The sequence below is a fragment of the Centrocercus urophasianus genome, unplaced genomic scaffold, assembly GCF_019232065.1.
Source record: "Centrocercus urophasianus isolate 14NV4802_14NV808 unplaced genomic scaffold, USGS_Curo_1.0 seq_19, whole genome shotgun sequence".
Lineage (NCBI taxonomy): Eukaryota > Metazoa > Chordata > Aves > Galliformes > Phasianidae > Centrocercus > Centrocercus urophasianus.
This window is the reverse complement of record NW_024884744.1, coordinates 10,842,505-10,862,804: the sequence shown is the minus strand read 5'-3', so window position 1 is coordinate 10,862,804 and position 20,300 is coordinate 10,842,505. Positions and strand designations below refer to the sequence as shown.

General features: G+C 38.0%; 1 protein-coding gene across 7 annotated transcripts in view; it reads right to left on the bottom strand.

Annotated features, from left to right (window-relative positions):
* OPA1 (OPA1 mitochondrial dynamin like GTPase) overlaps positions 1-20,300 on the bottom strand; it is a 49,704-nt gene that overhangs the window by 5,067 nt on the left and 24,337 nt on the right. For all 7 annotated transcript variants that reach the window (XM_042820438.1, XM_042820439.1, XM_042820436.1 and 4 more), the window contains 8 exons: positions 19,542-19,707; positions 18,772-18,924; positions 18,198-18,306; positions 17,575-17,654; positions 16,070-16,210; positions 14,889-15,005; positions 13,644-13,737; positions 13,067-13,177 (listed from right to left, as the gene is read on the bottom strand). In XM_042820438.1, coding sequence (XP_042676372.1) covers positions 13,067-13,177; positions 13,644-13,737; positions 14,889-15,005; positions 16,070-16,210; positions 17,575-17,654; positions 18,198-18,306; positions 18,772-18,924; positions 19,542-19,707 — 971 coding nt within the window. The remainder of the gene's footprint in view (positions 1-13,066; positions 13,178-13,643; positions 13,738-14,888; positions 15,006-16,069; positions 16,211-17,574; positions 17,655-18,197; positions 18,307-18,771; positions 18,925-19,541; positions 19,708-20,300) is intronic.

Genomic DNA, 20,300 nt, shown 5'->3' with positions numbered 1-20,300 from the left:
GCAGCAGCAGCAGCAGCAGCAGCAGCAGCAGCAGCAGCAGCAGCAGCAGCTAGCATTGTGCTCCTAGCAGCAGCACCAAGAAACAGATTGCTAATCTACTTATTTTTAAAATAGGGGAATAGCAGAGTTATGCACTGACAGTACACACCTTAATACATCAGTACACATAAAGTGTGGCAGTCTTCTGAAGAGTAGAAGTGGAGTGTCTGCAGTTCTGGGTAGTGGTCAATAGGCTCACCAGCACCACGTGAGGCCAAATGCCTCTATTTAAAGAAGCTTTTGAATGCAATTCACTTCTCTGTGAAATAGAGAAACTGCATACCCAAATTTGCATCATTTTCATTGACAACTTGATAAAAATATTACTGGCTTAAGCCTTCCTGAAAACAAAACATGCTCCAATTTACAGGAGTATGAACACATCAAACCCAGAATATCACTTGGGTTTCAGACACAAACACTTCACAAGGAAGTTAAAAGACAGACTAAGTGATGTATTGCTTCTTCCATGTATTGTGATACTTTTTCCATGAAGAAGTAAACCTTGGATTAAAAGCATTCAGTTGCTGCCAAATGATTTCTGTATCATTCTCAGTTACCCCAGTACCTTTACGCAACACTCCAGTAGGCTGGAAGGAACTACTGTCTTACTATATGGTGCTTCACAAGTTTAAATATGTGCTATTGCTTATTGTTACCCATTGCATCTAGAAAGAGCACAATGTCTTTGACAATGTCAAAGCAGAGCTGAAGTTGCCACCTGTTAAAAAAGTGATCCGAAAATCAAACGGCATCAACAAAGATCAACTGTAACTGAACGTGTTTCCATCTTCAGAGCAATGAAAATCACAGGCCTAGGGCAATGAATGGCTGTCCTACTTCCCATTTACTCTGTGTTTACCTAAAAGATAAGCTGGTTCATACATCAACTCCTTATGCCTCTTGATCTGGTCATGAATATTCCCATAATCCTTTCACCATATCCCATAAAACTTCATTGACAGAATGAGGAAATTCTTTCCTCGGATGTCATGAGATCCTCATTCATGCTCAGTCTATCCTTATCTCCATATGAAACGATATTGTTACCCATTCATTTTCTTTTCATTAATCCTGTGATACTAGATCTGAAAGGCTCGAACCCAGACTAATTGGTCTGTAATTAGGATTTGGATATGCTGAGAACACAAGAAAACCCACACTCACAGACAGAGTTTGCTTTTCATAATATTATAAGCTCCTAAGAAGAAAACCTCTTCAAATATTCATTCTTACAGGGACCGCAAGGTCACTGATGGCAGCCTGTTATAACTGAGATTATCTACCAATTAACAGTGCAGAGGTCAGGAAATCACTTCTAACACAAGCTGAAACAGCTAAAATAGTGTATCTATCAAACAAAGCTCTAAAGAGAAGGCCAAGTAATCTTATAATAATATTGAAGAAATTATGAAAGTAAAGTATGTTACCAATTTATTCCAACAAGGCTTTAAGTAGCAAGAAAAACAATATAGTTTCCAAGTGCATTAATTGGTTTAATGAGAGATGCAACCTCTCTCCACAGGACTGGTCTTGATTATGCTTCTAAAGATAAATGAATTTTCAGATATTCAAAACACACATACCTAGATGTAAATAAGAAATGGGTTTAGCATACAATTCTTAAAGAAAAATCATGTCTCCCTGCACTACTGCTTGGAGGAAGCTGCGTGAGTATTTTATCAGATGAAGCAAAACAAAAAGCTTCCCTGTTCCCTGTTTACAAGTTTGCCCATATGGCATCAATTTCCAGTTGCAGCATAATGAAAAATAGTAAACTCTTTCTGGACAGAGATCCATCTTCATTTTATATTTCAGTGCAGCATATGATAGCATGAAAAAGCGTGATAATATTTGCTAATGCCTCACTGTAAATCCTCCCGTTCTACAGCTAAGCGATTTCTACCTCCAACTACTTTTACATGGCTTTGATGTTATGCTTTGGGTTTTGGTTACAGTTCAGTTGTTGTTGGTTTTTAAAAAAAAAAAATAAAAAATCCAATCTTTCTTTCTTAATCCCTTTGTTGCCTATGAACATTGCTACTGCTTGCTATGCTACTTCTGTGTTATGGTTAATTAACCATAAAGGCAAAAATCTAGAATTTACTGCTGTGAATGCATCATCTTTCCTCTGGCAAAAAGGAAAGCCCCATCTGCAGTCAGATTTCACCACAGTGCCCAGAAGCAACTGTTAAAAACTGGAAACACGGATCCACAGTTTCCTACTGAAAGCTGAATTCCAGCTCAGGGCTACCTAAGTCACAGATCCCACATGTGTTCTCAACCCCCTGTGCACAGCCAGGTGGAGAATTAGAAAAAAAAACCTCCTCAAAGTTCAGCTTTTTGCACCGCATTCCTGAATTTCCTAAAGGCCAGGCAAAAGCAACACTTGTTGTTGAAACAGTAAGAGGCAACGCACTAAAAGCCTCTCTAAAAATGCCCCAGAAAGCAGATTTCCACCCTGCTACAGGACCTGCATCTACAGGACCTGCATCAACACGCTTTCTCTTGTCTCACAACCGCAGCCTATCAGCTCCTATAATTCACCCATCGTTGCAGGGTCACGTCCTGCTCAAGTTTACAAAATCCTTTGGAACGACCCATCACATTTTTTTGCCGGTTTCCTCTCGTTCGCATGCTGTGTTTTCCTCTGGATGAGGACAAGGGGAAAGCTAAAATTTTAAGAGGGGAAAAAAGAAAAAAAAAAGGCAAAGCCACCCAGGCTGCCCTTAAAGAGAGAGAACATCATTTATCAGCTGCAAAGACAGATTTATAAGTAGAAGGCCCCCTCTGTTCCTTTAAGGCTGCAAAACAGATGGGAAGTGAATGGACAGTCAAAGGGTCAAGAAAACACACGGGAGGTGCTGCTTGTCTGCTGTATGTATGTTCCCAGCATAAGAAAGAGGTCAAGATTGTAACTGCATGGCTGGGTGCTGGAAAGGCCTTTTCTTTAAGCTGTTATAAAGACAAACACAGTTCCTCATCCTGCTGTCAAACTGTTATAAATATTGGTTTGTCAGGAGTTTCAGCATCTACTTTTTTTTTTATAAAGAGGCTGAGCAGGAGGATGAATCACACAAATGATTCTTAAACAAGTAGCTCATTAGTGTGATAAAGCACTGCAAAACTTTGAGAAATTTAAATGGGATTTATATAGTAAGTAGCTGATACAGTAAACCCACCAATCAATAAACATACCCAACTTTCAAAATGCAAACTTGCAGAAAACAGCCAGCATAGCCTTCAGTTACAAGTGATTAGACTGAATGAAGGTGTGAATCAATGCTTTCCTTTATGATGACAATGTTTCCTATACCTGCTGCAATGACTGAATTTACAGAAAACTTAATTGAATTATTTCCATACATTGCGATTTTAAACTATCCCCAGTGGAATGGGATAATTCAGATGCAAAAAATTCCTAAATATGTTTCTAAATCCCCCAGGAATCTCTCTACCTTTATATTCAGAGATGCTGACGACTTTTCTGCTTGCCTTAAATCCCATTGCCATCCTGAGACCACAGGCATTTTAATCTGTGCAACATCTACAATCAGTGTACTCCAGTTATCAGCCCCAGAGAGTCAAGGAGGAGGACAGGAACACATTCTAACTACTGAAGAGTGCACAGGTGAGATGCTTTCATTAAAAAAATTGAGCCAATCATTTAAATGTTCTTTCAGAGATACTCATTTTAAAAGCTAGAACATGAGAATTCACTAGACTTACTCTTTCAGTACCAATATTAAGATCTCCAGGAGACAGTCAGAACATCAGCTCCACAGATACGACTATCTGTAGCAGACCTGGCTGAAAGTCTCCTTCAGTGTGTCATCAGCAGGAGAAAACAAAAGGGAAACTGCTTTCTACAAAGATATTCAGAGGGAAAATTGTTCTTTCCCCTCTTGCAGCTGCTAGAGCAGGAAAGATTGGCTAGACTGGCTATTTAGTCTGCTCTAATAAAATCTTAGCCCTGGGTCATTATAGAAGGGAAAAAAATAAATATCGAAGTTGTCATCACTGAAGTTGCTCCCATTGCAAGTATTAATACTGCATCCTGCTTATTGTACCTGAACAAAGCTATCAGCTACCTGTAGAAAAGAGGATCACTAAGATCAGACTAAAGGGAACCAGATGGCAGCAAAAGAGAACTTAATCTAAAGACCCTTCAGCTATTTTTACAAGGTACTGAGCATCGCCACGTTACTGCAGCATTACTAATAATACCTTTAAGCATCAGAAACAGAAACTGTGCGTCGTGCTGATGAAACTGTGGGTTACTCATCAATCAGTGTCCTGACCGACAGCTGCCCCAGATCCACAAGTGAGACCTCTGCAGCTTAGTGAAACAGCAGCAGCAACACACCTCCCCTGCCTCAGCCAAACAGAACAGAAGCTCACTGTGTTTCTTGGAGCAATCCCCAGGGCTCTTCAGACTGGTGAGCATGAAGTCCTCCTGTGCTTGGCAGGGGCAGGAACACATGAAACTGAGGTACGTGGACGAAGCAGAAGTGACAACTACGTAGACTTCTGACTTTGTGTGTTTCTACAAGTTATTACATGCAAGTCCCACTTGTCTACAGAACATAAACTAAATATTTCCAAAGCATGATGTAAGGTCAGACTAGTGTACATTTATGTATTGTCATTAACATGAGCTTAGTGTACAAAATGAAGCTTAATAAAGGTAATAATCAAGTTTATGAGAGGCACGATGTCTGCAACAGCAAGGTAAGACTTGGGTTCCTTCCAGTCTCCTGTCTCTACGCTGGATTTTTAATTAAAACAGTACTCATAACTCAATCTTTCAACAGAATTTAGTTTTGCTGCTTGGTGGACAGCTAGAAGGAACTTAATAGCCGAATGACAAAGAAACCTCATAAAACAGACTCACATCTTGAATCAGACTTAGAGTTTTCATTTCAAAATAAAACTCCGACTTTGAATGAATCCGAATACAATGACACTCATTATTTGGGGTGGAAATGGCAAAAAGTAGAAAAGAAAGGCAGATCAGAAATATTACCCAATGACTCATCCAGTAAAAAAGTGTAAAAAAGTTTGCTTTTTTCCAGTTGGTGCAAAAAGACACATACAGCTCTATAACTTACAGAACTAAGTTACTTACATGAAGGTTACTATTGAGTTTAGCTATAAAACTTTAACAGTATGAACAACTGGCATATGTTGGTTCTCCACCCAAAATAAAATTAACCAGTAGTTAGCTAGATAGTGATCTAGTATGCTATCAGGAATATTTATGTGAAATTCTAATAAATAAATATGGGAAAATGTGATAATTTTTAGATCCTAGTAACATCTAATTTCAGTTTTGATAATCAGAAACTTTAAGTGAGCTTTAAGGGAAAAGCAAGTTGTTCAGTTATTATTTTATCATTTTGTCACAAAGAAAAGGAAATATTTTCTGATAGTGATTGAGCTTTTGTATAGACTTACACGTTAGAAGCAAAGTACAATGTACAACAGCATGAAAAGTCATTGCATTGATTTCCCTAGCTTTCAGAGATGTGAATGCTATACTCTACAGTTACATACTCATACCAAACACACACCTACAGAGCTTAGTTTGAAATTCTGCATTTATACAAATAACAATCTCCCCACAATAAGTACTTACAACTTGATTAATAGCTACTCTCTAACAGCCAGCATGAAAAAGAAAATATCAACCAATTACGTGTCTTGATCCTTGCATCACTAAGGGCATTTTAGGAAAAAAAATTAAATTTGGCATACAAGAGAATGACCCTCAAGTACAAGAGGCATGGGTTGAGGCACAGGTCTAGATCAGCAGGCATTAAATGTGTCATTACTCATGTAGCAGTTTATCATTATTTTTCAATGTCAGCTTTAAGTGATAGGCTTCACTTAGTCAGTGACAAATGCGCTGAACTTTTTAAGGATCTGTTTTAGAACCTGGACACCAGAGCCTAACTCTTCATCAATAACTTTAAGAAATCACAGCAGACAGACCTTGGTCATCTGGGATTCTTAAGTAAAGTAAACCATCACTCCATCACAGGAGGCTTACAAGTGATGGATGTTCTCCCTGGAGGATTATTTCCCTCTCTGAGAAGATGCAGCTTTTTAAAGCACTTTCTGCTGTGATACAAAGCAGGAACTACCTTATCTGCATTTTGACAGAGACCATCCTACACATTCTTCTGGTTTTAATTCTTTGGTCTCATGCAGCTGCCCCAGAACTCAAAGAAAAAAAGAACTGAAACACATCTACTAAAAATAACAGGATGCATTTTAGTTGGCTTGCTACGTTCAAAGGCAGAAGACATGGATGGCCACACTGACCAAATTCCAAGCACACCACTCCTGACTATGCATCACAGAGCCCCATGTCCTATACAGGACTCAAATGGAGGACAGCAGTCCTGCTGTCACCTGTATGCTGCTGGCACCGGAACAAGCTTGAGCTCATTTGACGCACATGGCTCACATGAGCACTTCAATTGATTAAGATTTAGGCAGAAATGAATGTTTCCTAAGTGACAGTCTGCCTCTGATAAGATGCAGGCCATGGAGCATCCCAGGAGGAGCAGCCGGCAGGGGACTGAAGACAGCCACTACTTCACACACGCTGGAAATGCATTTGATGACTCCCAGGGAAAAATGGCCCCTCTGTTTTTGTCTGGATAAAAGGCCACAGCACCTCCTGTGCAAGCTGCTGTCAGCTCAGGGTCAGCTCAGAACTACGTGCTTCTCACAGGCACACTGCCACAACCAGCTGAATGGAGCTGAACAAGGCTGCTGCCACTTACATGAAACATCTCACAACTATGAAGTGACCACATTTTCTTTAAGTAGCTTCCCAAGCAACAGCTACACACCGTGGAAGAAAAGAGGGCACAAAATTACTATAATTCTGCAAATTCTTAAAAGCAACTTCTCCATATGGGCTTCCTATAACGCTGCCTTTTTTCCCCCCATGTCATTCTTTGAGAATTCCTTTTGCAGTACAAATGACATCTGTGCATTACAGTCAGCATTTTCAAAATTACACCTTTTTTCCTCTCTTTTAAACATTGAAAACTATGTTGCCTCTGAACATCCACCTCAAACACTGACGTAAGAACTACTAACAGCTTTTTGGCCTTTTGCCCTTTGGTTTCCAGGGGAAATTATCTGAGATCTGCCCATTTAGAGCAGAACCTTTCTCCTACAGCTGAGCTTTTCCCCCATGAAACCTTTTAACCTTTTAAAAAATGAAAAGTTCATAACAGCAAAAAAAAACAAAACCCACACAAGTAAAGGCATTAGAAAGCTAAGACAAAGCCAAGTCAAGGGCATATGTAATCAACACTGTCATGTAGGACAGAGGAAAAAAATCAAAATACTGTTGACAGTCACCTCAAGAGACTGAAATTTAATTAGACTACAGTAATGACCACAATATAGTATTAGTTTCACACAGCATTTAGTTCTGCAGCTAACAGCAATCAAAGAAAAAAAGCCACATAATCGTAGAGCAGGGCAGTGTCTGCAAAGTGCCACTCGCAGACTTCCTCAACTTTGCATAAATGTAGAACGAAAAAAGATGACTTGTATGAGCAAACTGATTTAAATCCAACAGGCACAGAGCCCACTCTGCCAAATATAATGCAGAAATCCCAGATTCCGAGTTATCAGCTTCCATATGGAAGTACCAGACAAAGTGCCAGCTTTCTAACTGCACTAGAGTTGATTACATACACATATGATATTAAATCATTTGAGCTCAAAGACAGATTGCAAAACAGAACAGCACGGTCTAACTGCAAGGTTTATATTCAGCTATAAAGGATTCAGCAGAAGTATCTTGAGAACTTCAGGTGTTGACATTGAAGCAGTGGCTTTAGATATCTAACTCAGAAGTATTTTACTACAACACTGATTTAGTTTGTTATGTGCTTTAGTCGTAAAAATAATTAAGTTCCACAAATTATTATATTTTACAAGTTAAAAATGTATTATAGAATTCAAACAAATGGCCCCAAGCTAAGAACTGCCTTTTCTTCATGTGAGGGCTCACTACCTACAGGTTTCAAAAGGCTTTTGTGCAGAACGAAGTCTCAGCTAGCCCAGGACACCTGTACAGGTGTCAGTGTTACTGACAAATGAACTTGCAGGCTGACCCCTTCACATTCAAACCTAGTAAACTCAGGATCAAATTTCCCCAGGTTTTCTGCAGCGACTTTCCCCACATAAATGCACATGGCTTTATACATAATTCAGGGTGTTTTTTTTTTTTTTTTTTTTTTTTTTTTACGCTTGAGAGGAAATAGGATATTGGATGATCTAGGAAATATGCTTTGCATGTACTAGCCTTCTGTGAGATTATCCTGTGCAGAAATCACATTTTCACACGAATAACTTTTATAAGCCTTTATAACACTCATACCTTAGCTGTCTAAAAGGAATAAAGGAGAGGAAGTAAGGCAAGATAGAGCATGCATATTTTCTTAGGCTTGGTAAAATATTTTGTCTTTAGTGAAGTAAACAGCAAAGCTCCTGCTGATGGCCTGACATTAGGATTCACTGTAGGTATTCAGTATACATGCACACCACCTAGCATTGTTAAATGCCACTGTAACACTATTTGCAGCTTATCTTTAGGATACAACACTGGAAAGTCCCACTCACTTTCCCAGATGGTTGAAGCATTCAGATTGTGACAGTCAGAAGGCTTCGTTACTGAACAAAATTTGCCATGCATTTGCTAATGAGGATTATCTGAGAAAAATGTCCACCTCTGACAGTACTTATAAATGTTCTGTAAAATACGTAAATAAGCAAACAAAACATCAGAGAGCAGAAAACAAGAAGGAAAAAGGCTGGGCCAATGTATCTTCCCCTCAGATGAAAAAGGCTAACATCCAAGAAACAAATGCCCACTGTGTGAACAAACGCCCGCTGTGTGCGCCACATTCATGCATCAAGAACAGAGAAACGGTAACCAGAGATGCGAGGCTTGGCACCAGCTCTGCTGCCATGCTCAACTTCATCACTCCTATAAAGACCACTCATTGCCACCTTGCGTTGGAAAGTTGTAAAGCAACTTAGCTGCTGTGCAGAGTTCACACTAATGGAGTTTCCTTTGGCCTTCAACAGAACAGAAGCGAGTCCAGCAGAGCAGAATTCTGAAAACAGCTGGGTAGTTCTGGGAAGCCCTTCACAGGGTGCTCAACAGCAACAAAAACAGCCATGTTAAACGGTCTACAGAAAGTTAGGTTTTATCCACCTTGTCAGTTCTGCTCTGAACTGCAGAACACTTAACTAAAATTACTACCCTGTTGTTTCTGTTAAGAATAAAACAGCTATATATATATATATAAATAAAGAAGACACTCTTTATTTTGAAATCAAATTTTCTGACATTTATGTTCTTTTTTCTTCCCTTGAAAAAAACATATGCCCACTATTGCAAAGCAGAAGGATATAGCTCTTCCAAACCAGCAGAGACGGTCTGATGTCAGACAGAATTATGTAAGTAATCAACTGTCCTTAGCATTGCCATCAAAAAGGCCCTGAAGCTCAGGAAATGCCAGTAGTTTCACAGTTCTAACAAGTTCTGCAGGAAAAAAAATATGTTTTAAATGTATTTAAAATATGAAACCACTCAGTGGCAGTCTGCTCGAGTATTTAATGTCAATCACCTTGGAAAAGTTGAACAGAATATCACAGAACCATGTAACATATTCTAGCAAATATAAAATATGATGATTATAATACTGAAATATTACTCTACTCTATTTTGTTTCTTCCTGAACCACCCAGCACACAATGTGTTTAAGATACTGATTTAGCTAAGCATACAGGAAAACTCCAAGTTGTGTGTAACATAAGTTTCAAATCAAAATGCTTTGTCCTTCGGCAGTGTGCACAAGCAAGAAGCATCTGACAACTGGAAAGCAAATGCAAGTCTTGTTGCTGATAAGGCCATCCAATATGTGGTTTAAGACCTGGCTGTGATTTTCAGCTGTCAGACAACTTCAGTGGAGAACTGCACCAGAGTTGTGAGGGATGCTGTGAACAGCAACATTAAACCAGGCTCCTACAATGGCTCAGTATGCCTGAAGTGCCCAACCAGACGCATAAGAGACAGAAGCTTCCTTGTTTCCACACCCACACTAAAAAACAAAAAAAAAATCTCAGATGTGTTTTAAAACAGAGCAAGGAAAATGAGTAGGCTGAGGGATGCTGAGCTGGCTGCTATTTCTCACAGAAGAACATGGAGCTGTAGCAGGTAGCCAACATAATCATCATCTCATTGCTCAGAAGTCAAGAAAGGAAATGAACTATGAGGAATTATTAGTAAAAGACCAGATTAAAAACCAGAAAGAGTTGTAATACAACTGCATAAGTCCAAAATGCAGGTACAGCCCAAATACTGTGTGCAGTTCTGGTCTTTCAATTCAAAAGGGGTTTAGTGAAACTAAGAAAGGGAAAAGAGTGGCAAGGCTGATTGAAATGATGAAACAATGTCCTTGCAACGAGCAACTACACAAATGAGGATTTTTCAATTCAGGAAAAAGAAGAGCAAAAGCTGGTAGCATAAGCATGTATGAAGTCATAAGTAGCACAAAAACTGAATAGAGAAAGATTGCTGAATGTTTTTCACAGTGCAAGAACTAGGGAGAACCAAATGAAACTGGCAGGTGGCTCAGAAACAAACAAAAGGAAGTACTTTTTCACACAGTGTGTAGCTAAACTCTGGAACTAATTGCCACAGGATGTTGCAGATGCCAAAGTTTATAAGAGTTCAAAAAGCAATTAGAGAAATTCACAGGAGGAGAAAGAAACCCATGAAGGGCTATTAATCACAAAGATATTACCTCAGGATTAGGAAATCTTGGAACCAGAGATTGTCTGGTCTGCTCTTTCAGCATCTAACAAGTACTGCTGTATGTTTAACCTGTTCTTATTCTTTTCCTTGAGTACCCATAACTGCTCACTGCCAGGGATATTACTGGGATCCACCCATCCCAAGACTTCCAAAACCCTATTAATCCTTAAGAATACAGGGCTGAAACACCAGTCCACAGACAAAACTTGCTCAAATAAGTTCTGGGATTTGTGTAAGCTCTCATTATGAGATTGAGTCATCATGCTAGAAACAGTTTGCCATCAACCAGTATCTTGAACAAACAGTAAAACACATCCAGTGTTCAACGTTAAAGGACTGACAGATGGAAGTATGATAGGGTTGCCATATCAGAAGGAAGCATCTTAACCTCAGGTCTTTAAAGAAATTTTTGTAATTATAGTCTCCAATCAGGAAGCTGATCTTAGCCTCATATTAATGAAATTGCCCTGGAAATTAAAAGACAAGTTTGTAAGCATTGGAAGAATAATACAGTGGAACAGATTTTCAGTAAGAACAGAGTGCCCCCAAATGTTAACTGATTTAAAGACGGAGCTCAAGATAGATGAGTGAGCTGGATTGTATAAACACAGCTGCCTGCAAGAGAGGGAGAGCGAACTTCATGACACAGGAGACCATTTCCATTCCATTCCTAATTAAAGTACAAGAACTTAACAAATGCGTGTCACGGGAGTGAGGATTTTCTTTCCTTAACCATGGTTCTGATCACCACTGAATACTCGAAGAAGGAAATTACTCGTAAAGCCACCTGAGGGTACAATGCATTATGCTCTCAAAGTTTGTATCAGGAGTATAAAAAAACTGCAACACAGACATGCACTCTAGTCACCATGGGAACGGCAAAGAAATCCCTCTTCACTGTCATTTGCCCATAAAAATTATAACCACTTAGCAATAAAAGCTTGCAGAAAGTAGAGAACATTGCTGATTTGACTACAGAGCTAAGCAGTGGCAGTTTTAAAATCTTCCCATAGGTGCAATAAAACAGAACATGTCATCGTACATCGTTTTGCACTGAATAATGATTATTTCATTAGAAAAATGTACTCAGCATCTGTGACCTCCTGAATCTAAAAGAAATACAGCGTAATGATGGTGTTTTAGCTACACAATTTTACAAATGCATAGTCCAAGAATTGATGCATACATACACAGAAACAAGGCATCACACAAACAAGGCATTCCTAGAGGTCTAGCCTGAGTTTGTAAAACAAAAGCTCCAGTCATTACTGCTTTGAAATGGAAGGTTACTCCTGATGCTGATAAGAAGCAAAAGTGACAACACAAAAAAAATTTAAGCCAACTTCAGTGCCAAATAAAGCCAGGTTAACTTAAATGCTATGTCTTGTTTTACTGTTCTGTTTACACGGTTTTGAAACATGGCATATTTGAGGTTAAATTAAAATCAGCAAGTTTTTATTTGCACTGATACTTGCTCAGGAAAATAAAAAGCAACATTCAGCATCAAAGCAACATGACATTTGTTAGGTGGAGAATCACCCACGTAGGGGCTGTCCCCTTAAAATCTTTCACTGTTTATAACCTGCATATATTAACTCCAGCACTCTCTTAACACTGAGTGACTCAAATCACTGTGCTACTGTAATCCCTCCAGAAGTTTAAAACTGCTAGCTTTTCTTCCTTGTGTCTCAGTGTAACAGCTGTTCCAGGTTAGCAGGCTGACAGGTATTGCTCTGCATGTTAGGACTAAAACCAGCTGACCACTAAGTAAGGCAAGTGCATTTCCAACAAAGAATCTGTGGAAAGGCACCCAACAAGTAAAAACAGTTATCAAAACCTCCTTATACAGCCAAGAACTGTATCACCCACAGACAGTTCTGTGAAGGCATGGATTAACCACATTGAACTGTAAGAACAGGAACTGTTCTTTACAACATTGTTGTAACTATGTTTTTCAACGCAATGATACAATATATTCATAGTAACAGTGAACCTAAATCTAGTACAAATTTTTTTCTATCACATTTACCAACCATGTCCAACCAGTCAGTGAAATCTGACTGTATTTAAAAAAAATTCCATTTGTGATACTTATCAAATGTGAGCACACGAATGGCCCACTAGCTTAGAATTTGTTTCACTTCAACCTAGTTCCAGAAGACTACTTACTGAGATCCTCTGCGAGCTGGACCCTTTTGCCAGTTAGGAGCTTCACCTTCTTTTCATTGTCCTCAGCAAAATCTTCAAGCACTTCCTTTACATTCTTCTCTAAGCGCCTTACTATTAAAAAAAAAGTGATATTGCTTTTGCAACTGCAATTACATATCACAATTGATTTCTTTTTTATATCAAACATTTTAAATCAAGGAATACAGCAATATTCAACTCAGAAAGAAGAATACAGTTACTACTTATTGAACCTCTACTTGGAAGAAGAAAATTACAAGTGGCAAAACGTAAGTTGGAAATACTTTAAACTAGAAAGTATCTCAATTATTTGTCATTCCCTTTACATCAAATCATTCTAATTTAAAGCTGTTAAATCATTAATCATTCTAATTAAATAATTTGAAATTAATATGAATTAAATATCAATTTTTATTCACTGTACATCCTTTAATTACTCAACTAGGACACAAAGATTAGCCAGACATGCTAAGCACGAAAGGAACAAGCAGCTAGAGGAATGCTAAAAATAACTCTGCAAAATATTTTTTAATTTCAAATAACTCACTATGAGCTTTACCTTCTGTATTAGTAAGCTGCTGCCTCAGTGTATTTGCTGTAATTGCCAGCATTCGCTGTATCCGCCAGAAGAGGACAATATCATTACATTCAAGCTGAAATGAAGGAAGTTGTAGTGTAAGACCTCCAGTGCAAGGCACTTTTAACAACTGTGCAGGTACATACATGGATCCTGATCTTGCACAAAAGCCCCACAGAACAACTGCTGGAAGTAACGAACACATTTACTAAACCTACTTCTCAAACAACATGCCAACCCTACTTCTTCATAACAAACGCATTGAAAGGCAACAGCTCAACTCCACACAGGGTCTCCCTGCCTGGCAAGTGCCTCTGTGTTGGGCCAAGGTCTATATTAACTAACAACAGAAAAGACAGTTCTTACATCTGCAAAGATGACAGAAAGGAGAACATCACACCAGGACACCTTCTAAGACAAAAATAGGAAAGTAAATGGAGGGTAGGCATCTAGACATCACAGAGCGGCAGCCCTCTATCCTATGATTTCACACTCATCCCTTACAGGAAAAGAAATTTCTGCACCAGATTTCTGGTTCCATGAGGGGCATTGTTTCTCCATTTAAAAGGAAGATAAAATCACACAAAGTCAGAAATCCTACCCTTTGAGTAATTTCTCTTTAACTTAAAATACAGTGCTAAGAAAAATGTATATTCTTGTCTTTGTAGGACTTTGTGCATGCAGTAATTTGTTGTACAAAACCAGCAAGTCCTTTACCAGGAAAGATAACTCTTTACAGCTACGTCACTGTGAGCCCCATAGTTGTTTGTTGTTGGATTCTTTTTCCTCATTAATCACATGCAGCTCCAAGCATCAACTCTAAGCACCTATTTACTGTACTTAATCCATCAAAACACCTTTAGTTAACTTTTTACCTGAACGTTTAATATCAGTGAGGAAAACAAATATCAGTGTCAAAGTGAGAGAAATGGATACCAAAAAGGCATTGATAAATCCTGTACAGTACTGCTTTTAACTGTTATTTCAGTGCACACTGACAAATGGTGGATTCTTAGTTTGTAGCTGACTCCTACTGGTCGTTTTGCATAATTACCATTTAGATGGAATTAAAACCACAGGATTTAAAAACATCCAAAACCACCAGCTATGTTAAGATACAGAACACAAAACAAAGGTTAGACCAGTTTAATGTATTTTTGGGTCTTTTTCCAATTAGAGTTAAAATACTAAGGCAAAACATTAATATATGTCTGCTCTTTAATTTACCTCCGAGTCTACAAAATGTCTTTGATAGTAATAGAAACCTCTTCGACAAAGGTTGCAGTGGTTCAAAGCAGTCTTCAGGAAATACCTTCTATAAATTTGATGCCATGTGTCTTTTATCTAGAGGAAAAAAAAAAAAAAAAAAGAGAACTTAAAAATACAGTTTTAAATTCTGTATTACAGAATCAGACAAACTGAGCTGCTGGTGGCATGATGCAACCTTCGCTTTAACATCAAGGATACATTTTTGAGTCACACACCTTATTTTACCAGCTAATCCAGATTAAAGCACAGGGAAATATTTAATGGGTCCTATGTAAACAACAATTAGTAACAAAAAAACCCACATACAAGTATGACTCTGGAAGAAAGTATCAACTGCTTAGCTAGAAAGAAGATTCAGCTTGCAGTCTACTCATACAGCAGATGTGGATTTCTATGCTGACCTTTACAAAGTAGGTATGATAAATGCTACATAAAAGAGGCAGCCAGTATTTAAATAGCTCTTCTACCTTTAATAAGTGCATGCATGAATATTGAAAAGGTGGCTGAATTTACTGCAGAAAATAAATCACTGTTTAAAAAAATCCACATCTATTACTATTATCTGAATTTTCTTTTATTTAAAACATTATGTTTAATTAGATGAAAGGTCTAATTTGGTTAAGAGCCCTGCACTGCATTAAGATTAATCACTTTCCAGAACATTTTAAACCTACATCATATTCCTTCAGGGCACTCTAGAAAACTGTTTTTTCCACAAGTATTTTTCACAAAATTCATCTCTCTTGGATGTGGCTATGAATGTCAAACTGTACACACAAAGGAAATGAAAACGTAGGAATGTGAATATTTTTATCATATCTTGTTTGTAAGGGCTTTGATTTTAGTCTGTAACACATGAACAAGGATTTTTAAACAAGCTGTGGCATAATTCAGGCCTGTACTGCAGGCCAGAAAATGTGCTCAGCAGATTCTGACAGATTCCAAAGTGCTGTACTGCACTTGTCTGACAGCCAACAGAAGTGCGTGAATTGCGTGCAAACAGCCATTTAGCAATCCATTTGGAAACATCTGGATTATAAACTCAGTATTTACATATAATCTTTTGTATAGCACTTAAAAGGATCATTCAAGTGTTCATAGGGAGCTCCCATATGTTTTATTATAATGTGGCATCTTACCAGACACGGGTCCACTGTTATTCCTCTTGCTTCAAGGTTCTTTCTGACAGTTGTCACTTCATCGTTTGCCAGATATGCTGCATGTTCTTCATTGCATTTGATTAACTTCTCAAGTTCATTTTTTGTTTCATTACGTATATTCTAGGAGCAGAATGATTAATTGGAACCGGTTATTTATGCACACAAAGACCATCATCATCACCTTCGTGACAAACAGACTGTGTCCTACTAAGTCAGAAGAGTGTCAAATACCTTCGACACTTTACTATTTTTATGTGAACCAAAAGCATATTTGTGCACAGACATGTCAAACAGAGTATTTATATATGGCTACTTAACCATCTATTTTATTATTATGCACAGAAATGTAGAAGAGGAATAGAAAGGTAGAAAAAAATCACAGGTGTTGCTGTCCATGAAGAGGAAAGGAGGCCAACAGGTATGGTCCACATTCATACATTAAATTATTAGACTGAGCTGCTCTGCAAGTCCCTACTTAGCTTTAAGCTGAAGTAGACATTCAGGCAAAAAAATTACCTGAAATTTAGTGTCATTTTTTTTTTTAATACTAACTGAATGAGAAAAAAAAAAAAACAAGCACACAAAGCGAGAAAAATAAGCAAAAAGCCCAAATAAACCAAACCACAGACTTTCTGATGCCTAGAAGAAGTGTCAGCTTTGCCTATTAGCTAGCAAGAAGTTCACATGGTCCTAAGTCCATGGCTTATATCTTTAAGTTGTCTTTCATTAGCTTCAACCTAAGTAGGTTGACATGACTACCTTTCTTCCATACCTGGCTGCACAGTTGACCATAAAACTCCCTCCTAAGAATCAATTACTATCTACTGTATTCTTTTAAATTCTACTTACTTCTTTTAAGTATGACTCGGTTTCAGAAATATCTAGAAAAAGTAACATAAAAACCCTTCATCACTGAGCGCTGAAAGTGCAATTTAAACTCAAAAGCAGCAAACTCCAGAGGCTCTGAGCAAGTGAGAAGTGATGAAAGTAGTCAATCCGAAGATACAACTGTGATAACAGCAGTGATAATGCTATCACATACTAATGAAATACAGATGGAGCTCTGTGAGGAAACTGCACGAGACTTCTGCTTAGTAGTGAGTTTTGCTCTGTGCTTGAAAAAAAAAAAAATACACAGGAAAATAACTTGCATCTTGCTTTCATCAGTTTCTCTCTACTGAAAGAATAATATGCAGCTCAATAGCATATTAGTAAGGATGTAATTCAACTGAAAAGCGGTTTAAAACTCAGAATCTATCTGTAATACGAAACAAAAATATAGAATTATTTGTGGTATAAATAAAATTTAATAAAGAGAGAAAGCAGTTGCAAACAAGATTTAATTCTAAATCCCGAAAATTGTGTGAAAAGGGTATGTATTTTTGAAAACTCACCTAAGTAATGTAAGTTTTCTAAATGTTGGGAACTACCATTTTATTTTTTGTTATTATTTTTTAACTCTTGCCCCTGCCTCCTCCTTTTACCTGTTCTTTGGTGCGGCCTATCCAGTATAGCCACCTCTTCCTCCAATCTGGACCCACCATATCTTCAATAACAGATTCAGCTAAAAAAGGAAATATGAAGTATCATATGAAATATATGGAACCAGCCAAAAGCATATTTCTGAAGTTGGATACAAGATCAAGAATGAATACTTCATGCTACAGGTCAGATATCTTTTGGCAAAAATTAAGAAATGGCTGCCAATAAGAACTGGTACTTCAAAGCAGCGCGTAAGAAGCAAGACAGCACTCTAAGTTTCGAGTCAGGAGCTTCAAATCTTACTTCCTGCAACTTGCATCAAAATTAAATTTTGTTTGATAACCTAACAGGACCAACTATTTTGCTGAATGTATGCAACCCCTTCACAAATTTCTCTGCACCTCTTCTTTCATTCTCTGTATTTCTATCATTTATCTTCCAACCACCTTACTGTAAGAGGAAGAGCAGTAGCTTATTCAGGCTGTATTCTGACATTTGTATTGTATCAGTGCCACCTCAAACCATCCCTACTACCTCAAGTTATGCTTGTACAAAAGCTTGCACTGCAGTGATGAGGAATCTGGCTCAGACTAAAAACGTGACTGGAAGACATCACACAACTCACTGTCCTTGAGACGACTTTGGAGAGTCTCCTCCATAAAATGAATAGCTGCATCCCACTGCTGTTTATCAGATATTGACCGATCTTCCAAGGCATTGTGCTGGATCACTCGCTGCAATGCAGAACATCTTTTTAGCATAAAATATGTAATTTATTCAGGATATTATAAAAAACAAACAAAAACCAACCAAAAAAACCCAAAAAAACAATATGAAACCCCTTCAGATTATAGCATCTTTAACAACAGCAGTGAAATGCTGTTGCTTCATGTGGCTAAGGCAAATAAGTCAATAGTGAATTCCCACAAGGCTGCCCTTAGGCGGCCAGGGAATTATAGAGGGCTTTTTTCCTGAACAAAAAAAAGACAATTTTATTAGATGTTATTTTGGGCAACAGTTAACAAAAGATAATCATAAGGTGAATTGAGAAACACTGACTTTCATAGAAAAGGAGATGATTACATTCCCCTATCATTTTATGATCACATTAAAAGAACCAAAAAATACTGAGCATGCAACTTATCAAATGATTTCAACAGCACTTAGTCAACAATATGAAAAAACCCACTACGTTATACCAGACTATCCTCTGCTCTCTCATTCCATTTATGGCGTTTAATGGTTTCTTCCTTGACAGCTTGTTTCAGTTTATCAAAGATATCATCATGCTCTTTTCCTTTTTGTTCTGTCATGAAACGGGAAAATTCTTCTTGCAAAGTCTCCCATGCCACCTAGAAAGTTAGCAGACAATAACTACCCTTATACTGACCATAGAACCATGCATCAATCAGTAGAGCAACATTTGCTACAGTTCCTACACCAATCTGTGTACAGTCTGAAAATAATGCACAAGCATATAGTACTGACTTTTCACTTGCTAACTTATCCATTACTAAAAAGGTCAATGCTGACATTTACTTCATTATGTAGCAGGTGAAATTCTGTTAAAATTGCATGAATCTATTCAATATAAACAAGCAGTGCAAAGGATGCAAGTTTTCAGAATGAGGACTGGTGGTGGCTTATTTGTTGATTTTTTGTTGTTGGTGGTGTTTTTATTTGGGGTGGATGGAGTGGTGTCTTTAGCAGGGAAATTCACCAGAAGAATGAAACATATCAATCCTGCTGTATATGCTTCTTGATAGCAAGATCACAGTAGCCTTCTGTGACATGCAAGCTGGATAGAACAACTGTAGGTAGCCTTTCAAACAATGCCTTTACCTCTCTGGATCTATGTTTTCATGTTATGACTCTGCACATTTTTTAAAATACAAGATACGGTAAATAAGAAAATGAAGCAAATCTTAATTTACAGAGCTGAAATATCTTAATTTGACTAAATTCAAACCTCTACTGCTTTATTTGGCAGTTGCTTGTCAGTCCACTGCTTCAGTTTGATGTCCACAGTGGTGTTAAATGTCCCTGAGTTCATTGTCTGTGCTGCTGGAAGGTAGATATTCTCAATCACATGAGTAGATACCCTCTCCCATAACATCTTCTGAAGAATCTCCTCCCTAAAATGCAAAGTTTTAACACTTATGATGGCTTCCAATACAAAACCGTCTAACGAGCATACATTCAATTTGCCAGAAATCCTGACAGAAGATCACAGAACACAGAAAGTACTCCTTAACATCACTGAATATCTTCAACCAACATCTGCTTAGAACTAAGGACAAAGCTACGCATTTTTCTCCCAGAAGAGACAGCTTTGGAAGTTCACCTTCACAAGGGTTTTGGCTCCTTCTGCACAATAAGGTCTCCTTGCACCTTTTAAACAGTAACAGAAGCATGCAGAACTGTGTGTGCATATGCACAGCAAGCGGGGGAAAGAGCAATGGAGCAGACTGTAAAGCATTGAAGCAATTTAACTAATAAGTCCATGCCTCCATAACAAAGCATGTAGGTTTTGTTTCTGTTGCATTCCAATTTCTTTGCTGGAACAAGCTGTGGTTTTCCATCTGAGGTTTTCATTGATTGCTCCCAGATTTGATAAACAATGAAGCAAGTTGCAAAGTCCAACCTATTACTAAGATGTGCACTGACATTCATTTACAAACATGCCTCAAGTTACTATAAAACTAAGCACCACTTTCCTATGTATGAT